The 10,172-nt window shown below is 62.1% G+C and overlaps 1 protein-coding gene across 1 annotated transcript in view; it reads left to right on the forward strand.

Annotated features, from left to right (window-relative positions):
* Positions 1–8,246: 8,246 nt before the first annotated feature.
* The window catches only part of PHYSODRAFT_342937 (hypothetical protein), a gene marked incomplete at both ends in the record, with an annotated part of 3,321 nt that continues 1,395 nt past the window's right edge, over positions 8,247–10,172 (forward strand). The window contains 2 exons of the mRNA XM_009541404.1: positions 8,247–8,301; positions 8,373–10,172. The exon at positions 8,373–10,172 is cut by the window's right edge and continues 158 nt beyond it. Of these exons, the coding sequence (XP_009539699.1) occupies positions 8,247–8,301; positions 8,373–10,172 (1,855 nt within the window). The remainder of the gene's footprint in view (positions 8,302–8,372) is intronic.

Below are 10,172 nucleotides of genomic sequence, written 5' to 3' on the forward strand. Positions count from 1 at the left end.
GGTCAGCGCACTGGTGCGGTAGTTTTCCGACGGCGATTATCGCCCTTGACGTACACCGCGGATCTCGGTCGCGCACGAACCGAAAGGAGAGCGCCAAGTCTACCACGACGCGAACCGTCTCGGCGTGCTTGTCCCTGACCTTCGAGTACGCAACGCCGTCGCTCATTACAGTGCTAGTGTCCCGGCTCACTTCTAGCGGCATCTCGTCGCGGCAGTCGGCGGGCTCGTTCGACGGGGTCGTCCCATTGATCATAGCGCGCACAGGCCTCAACTTGGAAACGTCCTTGACCGAAAATTGACAAGGCGTGCAGCCCGTCTCAAGACGTACAGCGTACGTGCTCACACATGGGGCGTCTCGCGGCACAGCGTCGAGCATGAGCTCTAGCCCGTAGGCAGATCCCATTCTGCCGCGATCCCAGCAATATGACATCAACGAATTCACTCCAGCCCTGTTCATCGCCGCGACGTCGCCCCGGGTCCGATCTGCGTCGTCCCCGGCTTGGCTGACTACTAGCACGTTCACCTGCGCGAGTCGGCAGTTCTGAAGAATGCATATCCCTCGGCGCGTCGACTCTGTTCCGTCGCGCGACGAGTCACTTGCGGCGTCCGACACGCTCCTCGCAACCTCGAATTCCCAATCAGCCTCGACGCAAGGTGGGTTTCTGTTTATCGCGTCGTCGCACTCTGAGGGCTGTGCTGACGTTGGACCCTCCACATATTTCGACACTGCAACAAGCCTCCTGATCGGGCTCGACGCGTTCCTCGTTGCAGCAGGCTCGTTGCCGGCCGCCTGCGTCCTAGCCGCGTCGAGGCCACTGTCCATCGCCCCGCGTCTCGCCTCCGCGTGACTGTCCATCGCGCAATGTAGAACTTCTGGCATCCTCGTCGCGCTCAGGCTCCACGCGGTCCGCGCTGCAGCAGATTGGATGCCAACTGCCTGCGCTCTCGCCGCGTTGGGGCCACTTCCCATCGCCCCGCGTCTCACTTTCGCGTGACTGTCCGTCGCGCGATTTAGAACTTCTGACATCCTCGTCGCGCTCAGTCTCGACGCCTTCCGCGCTGCAGCAGATTGGATGCCACCCCCCTGTGCTCTCGCCGCGTCGGGGGCACTTCCCATCGCCCCGCGTCTCGCTTCAGCGTGACTGTCCGTCGCACGACATTGACCGTGTTTCGTGGCATCTGGTTTCCTGACGATCTCCTCTCGGTGGTGTAGCGTCTTTGCGCACCGGGTCTGCGACAAGTTTTCCGTCGCGTTGCACTCATGACGTTGTAGCTCGCATCCTGCCAGTGCGTCGGACATGCGCTTAAGCTCGTGGGGGAGACCGGGGCTGTCGCAATCTAAGCAATACCGTATCGGCAAATTGACTTCAGCCGTGTCCGTCGTCGCGACTCCGCCCCGAGTCCGATCTGCGACGTGTACACCTTGGTCGACTTCTAGCGCGTTCACCTGCGCGAGTCGGCGGTGCTGTCGAACGCATAGCCCTAGGCGCTTTGACTGGGCACCGTCGCGTGACGTGTTTCTCGTTACGACCCACACGCCACCCAAAAACTTGAATGCACAACCAGATCCGACGCAAGACGCGTCTTCGTCCAGCGCACCGCGCCCCGTAAAATGCCCGGGGCCATGACTCTCTGCGCCTTTAGCCGCCCTGGGAGGGGTCTTGACCAGGCTCGACGAGTTCTGAGCAGCCAGCTCTTGTAGGACACCTGGAGCTCTGCCTCTGGGGTTCGTCGCGCGTGTAGAAGCCGAGTGCATCGTCACCACGAGGACGTATGCCGTCCCGCGCCCCAAATCCATGTTCTCCGGCGTCGGCGGGTCTCGTTCCGGCACGTTGACGACAGGGTCGGCCTCGTCGCAGTTGCCCTCGTCGCAGTTGCCCTCGTCGCGTTCCGCGTCGAGATTTTCCACGTCGAGTTTTTTCGCGTCGCAATCTTCCGCGACGAGGTTGACAGGTGACGCTGTTTCTGGATCTAACGTCCGGGGTCGGATGTCTTCTCGCGAGTGATCCGCCGGCTGTATGACAAACACCCCTGCCCCTGCTGCGCTGGCGTCACCGTCGCTCGTCCCGCGTCTCGTGTCAGCGCGACTGTCCGTCGTGCAACGTGGGTCTGGCACCCTCGTCGCGCTCGGGCTCGACGCGTTCTGCGCTGTAGTAGGCTGGATGACCCCCACCTGAGTCTTCGCCGAGTCGGCACCGTCCTTCGCCCTGTGCATCGCGCCAGTGCAACCGGCCGCCGCGGAGCGTTGACCGCGTTCCCCAGGATCCGATTCCCCGGTGACCTCTCGGCGGTGCATCGTCTCCGTGCACCGGATCTGCGACGAGTTATTCGTCGCGCTGTCTTCTTGATCTCGTCGCACGCATCCAACAAGTGCGTCGGGCCCCGTGTTCCCGCCTCGACGTACGCCGTAACGCGGTTGTACGTGTAGTGTGTCACAGGTTCGAAGTCGGTGTAGCTGCAGGCTGCGTGGCTCGTCGCCCGCCTTGCCCGCCATCTTCAGGACCGCAGACTTATTGAGTTCACTGGACATCCGTCGAGTGACAGCTGGTACCTTCGCCAGCAATCCTCCAGGTGGCGCACCGTGGCATTCGGGCTTGTCCACAGGAAATCGCACCACTCGCCCCGCCGCGGCGTACCCGCCACTTCGATAGATCGCGCAATTCGGACCAGCATCTTGCTCAGGGTTGACCAATCGATCTAGGTTTATGGCGCGGTGCCTCTCTTTTGGTGCAGACCCCGGTGGTCCTCCAGTCCCGCCACCGTCAGGCCCCTCGTCGACCACGTCGAAGTTCACATTCGGCTTGTTCTTCACGGGCTCGAGGGCGGAATGTCGCCAAAGACGCCATTTTCCAGCTTTGTCCCCAAGTCGCATACCGTCGCAGGTCTGAGACCTCGCTACTGACCGTCGCATAGTGTCACATTCGGTCAGTCTCACGTCGTCGCGTCCCCTCGACCCTTCGCTCGACTGTCGCACGGTGTCACATTCCGTCCGTCTCATGGGCGACCCTTCGCCCAACTGGCGCACGGTGTCACATTCGGTCCGTCTCACGGTGTCGCACTTCTGGGACTGCTTCTGGGACTGCTTCTGGGACTGCTTCTGGGACGGTTCCGAGACGTTCCATTCCTCACATCTCACACTGTCGCACTTGTCCCTGTTGGATTTTGCAACTTGCGCGCGTTCGCTCGACTGTCGCACCCTGTCGCATTGCTGCGACCTTCCGCTGGACGGCGCGCCTCGCGCTTCGTCGCCCGACGCACCTTCGACGGGTTGTTCGACTCGCGACGCTTCAGCTGGGCGCCCCGCATTGTCGCTTCTCTGCGACCCGTGGTCCGACCGTACACACGTCGTTACTACGTCGACCCGTGTCTTCAACACCACGCGCGACAGCGTCGAGTGGCCACGCGTCTGCAACTTGCTCACCGTCGACGTCTCCACCGCTGGCGCACGGGTCAGCCCCGCTGTTGGTGACTTCACAGCGACTACTGGGTACGATGTGGGCTTGCTATCCGCGTGAACTTCTTCCTCTAGCTCACCTCGACGCGCGTCGAATTCCAGATCTTCGTACGTCGGCCATCCATACATGGGCCAGACGAGCTCGTCGTCACGCCAGGTCTCGTCCTCGTCGCAGGTCACTTCATACGCAAGGTTTTGCCAATCTTGGTACTGTCGATTAGTCGCCAGCACGAAGCGGGGCGCAGGCGGAAACACATCGGAGGGTGTCCACCAACCCACGTTCGTGCCTGCGTCGAGCGTTATTGTCTCGTCCGTGACGTTGGTCACCCGCAGGTATGTTTGTCGCTCGATCTTAGTCTTAAACATGGTTGTAACCCACGTTTTGCTGCGCGTGACCCACAGGCGCGGTGCATCTCGGCTGGAGCGCAGGCGGACGTCGAGTGTTTGCCCTGGGTCGAGTCGCTTAAGCGCGTCGAGTGAGACCGGCCGCACTCGTGCGTCGTAACGCGATTGCTCGGGAGTCGTAGAGGCCCGCGCCGTGCCCAACGGTCGCCTGGATGTCGTCGCAACCGGCACTGCGACGGACATCACGGCGTGATTACCAAGTCCTTGCTGGCGCATCTCCTTCGACGCGTCCCGCGTCGACATTTTCTGCGTCGAGTTTTTTCGCGTCGAGTTTCTTGGCTCGACATGAACCGCAGAGACATGGGTATTCGACGCCTGAGTTATCGTAGAGCGCGTACTCGCCTCTTCCAGCGCCTTAGGAATTGCTTCCTTCAGATCCGGCAGAACCTTGATACGCGCTGGCGTGACCTCACGGGGCGTAGCGCGCGGCGGCTCGCTCAGGTGGTCGAAAACCTCGTCCAGTTCCGGTGAAGTCGTGGTTGAGGTCGCGGCCGTGGTTTTCGGCATCCCGAAGTCCACGTCAAACAAGTCGGCGGGTTCGTCATCTACGTCGCGTCGGGGTTTGGACCTCGACGTGGAATGCACGATCGACTCAGCCTGGGACGAAGTTATCATCTGCGTTGAGATTGGGCGCATCCCAGGCGGAGTCACCTTGCGTTGGATGGATCCGACCAGGACCGTCAACGGTCCCAAGACGCTGCGGATCGTAACGTGTCCACGACTCGACGTCCCAGTCATACACTCCCGTCCTCTCGGTGATGCCCAAGCTGAAGCCTGATTCGTGCAACATCTCGAAGAGTGTCCCTGCGGCTCGCGTGACATTCGTGAGCATGTCAAAGTCCGGCACCCGGAAAGGACCCGTGAACTTGATCGCGTTGGGCTTGATGAAACGCAGGATCGGATCGTGCTCCAGCAGCCGGATCAGCTCCACTCCAGCAAGCATATACCTCATCTCTGCCGCGGTGAACTGATTCCCCATGTCATCGCCTCTCGCCTTGACCGGCGGTCCATCCGCTAAACCCGGCGCGCAGAGCTTCTCCGGAGACTTGCGCTTGCGCGACTCGAAGCTGCTATTGAAGTCCACACTCGATTGGTATCGAGGTGGCGGCGAGGGCGTGGTCGTCGAGGTCTGGGCTGAGCCCGTCGAGGAACTCGGCGCGTGTTGGCCCGCTGAGAAACTCGTCGCGTCTTGTTTGACGGATCCGGCGAGAATCGTCAAGGGCTCCTGCACGACGCGAATCGCGCGCATCTTGAGGTCCCAGTCGCACAGCTCCTCCATCTCGAAAGATCCCAGCACGAACCCCGAGTCACGCAGCATCTGGAAGAGAGTCGGCGCGGCGTGGGCAACGCTGGTGAGACTATCGAAGTCCGGCGCGACGAAGGGGCCCGTGAAATTGCTCATCAGCATGGGCTTGAGGAAGACCAAGATCGGGTCTTGCTCCAGCAGCCAGACGAGCTCAGAGCGCGCCACGACGTACCGCACCTCTTCGACGGTGTACTGGCGCCCCGCGTCCTTGCCTTGCGGCTTGGACAGCGACGCTTCCGCCGAGTCCGGCACGCGCAGCTTCTTCTTCTTCCTCCTCTTGGGTGACTTGCGCTTGGCGGCGGCCTTGGCGGTGGGTTGCTGTTGGTCGTCGGCCTTTGCAGGCTTCCGACCAGTAGGACCGCGACTTGCGTCGCGGCCCTTCGCGGCTCCCTCGTCGGGAGCCGCATCGGGAACGGCAAACTGTTCTTCGTAGCCCTCCTGGTCGTCGCTGGCCCCGTGTCCTGTCGTGAAGGTTCCCACAGAGCTCCACGACGCGACAGGTCTCTCACTGTGCTCTCTTGCGGTCGGCGACCTTCCAGCCGACTGCGCACCTGCCTCCAATGCCTCTTGGATCGTTGGCCCGTCATTCGAAGTAGTACTCCCGGGTCGCGGCACCACTGTGGAGTAGCGCCCTCGCAGAAATCTCGCGAATGCGATCTCGCACAAACTCGGCGCGTCTGGATAGCGGTCGCGCCGAGCAAATTATTACCGGTTGTTGGAGTAGCGTATCTTCGAAATACAGGCCCAAGTCTTCGCAGGCTTCGGAGTTGGGGGTTCTTGTGTTGACGCTTGTTCCTTGTCGTAGGGCGTCGAGCCTTGGGCGTGCGGCGTTATCGGGCCGGCGTTTCCTCGGCGTTCCCGTCGGGCGTGCGGCGTTATCGGGCCGGCGTTTCCTGAGGCTTGTGTGGCTTATCGGACCTACAGGGGGTCTTGTGCACGGCGGTTATCAGGCCAGTGCGGTCCTTCGCCTAGGCAGCGCGTTATCGGGCGCCCACCTAAACGGTATACGTTTAACGTGCCTTTGTTCCAGCACGGGTCTGTGAGGGGTGAGCACCCGAACCAGCAAACGACGGGGGGCCGCGATATCGAGGCGGCTCTACTTGCCGGCGCTTGGTGGTTCCCCTGGAACCTCGGAGAAGACGGGAGGTCTTTGTGGTTCAGAGAAATTTCGGGACTGATATCCTATGTCCTTGCTACTGGCTACTCCGTACTACTGCTTGCTAAGCCTACCGCTCTGTGCCTATCCCTACTTCTGTCGTGCTTGCACTGCCGTCCTTCAACCTGATTTGCGTGGCGTAATCAAGATCTTACCTCGGCGCGTTTTGGTCGGCCGGGGTTTTGCTCGGCGCGTCTTACTCGGCGCATCTTGCTCGGCGCGTTTTGCTCGGCGGGGTTTAGGGTCGACGCGTTTTGCAGAACCGGGTGCGCTGGTCGGCTCGTCGGATGATTACGCGTCGAGTTGGACTCTGTCGCTGTGTCTCGCGGCCCATCACCCGCGTCGACTTTCCGTCGACCTCTGCCGCGTGTCGCCCCCATCAATCGCGTCGCGTTTCATGAACTGCGTCGAGTTCATCATCCGCATCCATCAGCATTCGTCTCAGCGCCTTCTTTCACCGACGCCGACGTGCCCGCTTCCTCGCTGGGCACTACACCACACGGAACGCACTACAGCCTGCGGCGCACGACCACTCATCGCCTTCGGTACAGCGTCAATCCAGCTCGTATGGCGATTGCCAACACCCAGGCACGCTCCACACAGACCCTGCTACCGCCCAGCGAGCGCCACACCGCGTCCGAACACTCCCGCAGAAACCATCGCCGACGATGCTCCTAGGGTCCCCGGTCGATTCCCACTGGTTGTACTGACCGCGACAAGCGCGCCCAGGACCAAAGCAGCGGCCAGGCAGGGTGGGCAGCTGCGCGAAGTATGCAACGGGCGCAAAGGAGCAAGCAGAGCGAGTGGAGCAGGTGGCAGCAAAAGAAGCTTCCGGGAATTGAACCCGGGTCACCCGCGTAACAGGTGTGGTGTAGTACCCCGCGGAAGAAGTGGGCGCGCCGGGCGCCGGAGGAAGAAAGCGCCGGGACGCGAGTGATGGACTTCGACGCGGCTGATGGAACGCGACGTGGATTGATGGGAGCGACGCAGGGCCGAGCTCGACGGGAAAGTCGGCGTGGGTGATGGGCCGCGAGACACAGCGACAGAGTCCAACTCGACGCGTAATCATCCGACGAGCCGACCAGCGCACCCGGTTCTGCAAAACGCGTCGACCCTAAACCCCGCCGAGCAAAACGCGCCGAGCAAGATGCGCCGAGTAAGACGCGCCGAGCAAAACCCCGGCCGACCAAAACGCGCCGAGGTAAGATCTTGATTACGCCACGCAAATCAGGTTGAAGGACGGCAGTGCAAGCACGACAGAAGTAGGGATAGGCACAGAGCGGTAGGCTTAGCAAGCAGTAGTACGGAGTAGCCAGTAGCAAGGACATAGGATATCAGTCCCGAAATTTCTCTGAACCACAAAGACCTCCCGTCTTCTCCGAGGTTCCAGGGGAACCACCAAGCGCCGGCAAGTAGAGCCGCCTCGATATCGCGGCCCCCCGTCGTTTGCTGGTTCGGGTGCTCACCCCCCACAGACCCGTGCTGGAACAAAGGCACGTTAAACGTATACCGTTTAGGTGGGCGCCCGATAACGCGCTGCCTAGGCGAAGGACCGCACTGGCCTGATAACCGCCGTGCACAAGACCCCCTGTAGGTCCGATAAGCCACACAAGCCTCAGGAAACGCCGGCCCGATAACGCCGCACGCCCGACGGGAACGCCGAGGAAACGCCGGCCCGATAACGCCGCACGCCCAAGGCTCGACGCCCTACGACAAGGAACAAGCGTCAACACAAGAACCCCCAACTCCGAAGCCTGCGAAGACTTGGGCCTGTATTTCGAAGATACGCTACTCCAACAACCGGTAATAATTTGCTCGGCGCGACCGCTATCCAGACGCGCCGAGTTTGTGCGAGATCGCATTCGCGAGATTTCTGCGAGGGCGCTACTCCACAGTGGTGCCGCGACCCGGGAGTACTACTTCGAATGACGGGCCAACGATCCAAGAGGCATTGGAGGCAGGTGCGCAGTCGGCTGGAAGGTCGCCGACCGCAAGAGAGCACAGTGAGAGACCTGTCGCGTCGTGGAGCTCTGTGGGAACCTTCACGACAGGACACGGGGCCAGCGACGACCAGGAGGGCTACGAAGAACAGTTTGCCGTTCCCGATGCGGCTCCCGACGAGGGAGCCGCGAAGGGCCGCGACGCAAGTCGCGGTCCTACTGGTCGGAAGCCTGCAAAGGCCGACGACCAACAGCAACCCACCGCCAAGGCCGCCGCCAAGCGCAAGTCACCCAAGAGGAGGAAGAAGAAGAAGCTGCGCGTGCCGGACTCGGCGGAAGCGTCGCTGTCCAAGCCGCAAGGCAAGGACGCGGGGCGCCAGTACACCGTCGAAGAGGTGCGGTACGTCGTGGCGCGCTCTGAGCTCGTCTGGCTGCTGGAGCAAGACCCGATCTTGGTCTTCCTCAAGCCCATGCTGATGAGCAATTTCACGGGCCCCTTCGTCGCGCCGGACTTCGATAGTCTCACCAGCGTTGCCCACGCCGCGCCGACTCTCTTCCAGATGCTGCGTGACTCGGGGTTCGTGCTGGGATCTTTCGAGATGGAGGAGCTGTGCGACTGGGACCTCAAGATGCGCGCGATTCGCGTCGTGCAGGAGCCCTTGACGATTCTCGCCGGATCCGTCAAACAAGACGCGACGAGTTTCTCAGCGGGCCAAGACGCGCCGAGTTCCTCGACGGGCTCAGCCCAGACCTCGACGACCACGCCCTCGCCGCCACCTCGATACCAATCGAGCGTGGACTCCGACAGCAGTTTCGAGTCGCCCAAGCGCATGCCCATGAACCGGCCGCCGCGCGTCATGCAGCTATCCGCGGCGCCCACGCGCACAGAGGTGACGAAACCCGCCGAGGAGGTGCTTCCCAAGGCCTTGAGAGAATCTATCATCAGGCTGATGCAGACGACAGTGATGAACACCCCGCGCGCCGACACGGCCGCAATTCCGACGGGGCCGAAGCCGCCCTCGAATCCCACACCCACGGTGGCTCGCCCCCAGGAGGCAGCGGATGTCGCCATGGAGTCGGTCAGTTCGCGTTCTTCGACGAGGTCCAGAACTCGACGCGACGCGGACGAGGGCCCCGATGACCTGTTCGACTTGGACATCGAAGTGCCAACAACCGCGGCCGCCGTCGCGACGGCGACAGCCGGCGGCGTAGCCCTCGCCCGCGTACGCCTCTCAGCATCTTCCGAGCTGAAAGAATTCTTAGGACGGGACGCCAGCGAAGAGAAAGCCAGACTGTGGCTCAACCGTCTGAAGTCCGCCGCGCGGCGCGACGGGATGACGGGCGAAGAAGTGTGCGGGCAGTTCAGCGATCTAATGAGCGGCCCTGCGCGCCAATGGTATCTCCAGTTGCCCAGGAAGGTCAAGAAATCATGGACCGAGCTGATGGAGCAATTCCGGGTGCAGTACTGCGGCAAGGGCGTGTCAATGGCCAGTCGCTACTACCATGCGGCTCAGCGCCCCGACGAGACCCCTCTGGATTACTCGTACCGGCTCAACGTCGCGGGCATGAGGGCCAACATCCCATACGCCGAGGGCACGACTGAAGAGAAGCGCGAACACGACGAGCATTTCATCCGGACGCTGAACACGCAGGAGGCCGAACTCGCCTCGCGTCTCACGCTGATGGAGGTCGCCGACTCCGAGGCGCTGGAGAAGAAGCTGCGTGCCCAACAACGTGGATTGGTTCACCAGAAAAAGACTCTCTTCGGCTCGAACAAGTTCCGCCAAAAGGCGCCGACCCCGCCGACTCAGCCGGCGCGCGCCGTGCATGCGATTCACGTCGCGCCGGACGAGTACGACTCGGAACGCGAAAGTCGCGACAGCGACGATCGCCAGTACGACCAAGGCGAGG

The sequence above is a fragment of the Phytophthora sojae genome (assembly GCF_000149755.1).
Source record: "Phytophthora sojae unplaced genomic scaffold PHYSOscaffold_23, whole genome shotgun sequence".
NCBI lineage: Eukaryota > Oomycota > Peronosporomycetes > Peronosporales > Peronosporaceae > Phytophthora > Phytophthora sojae.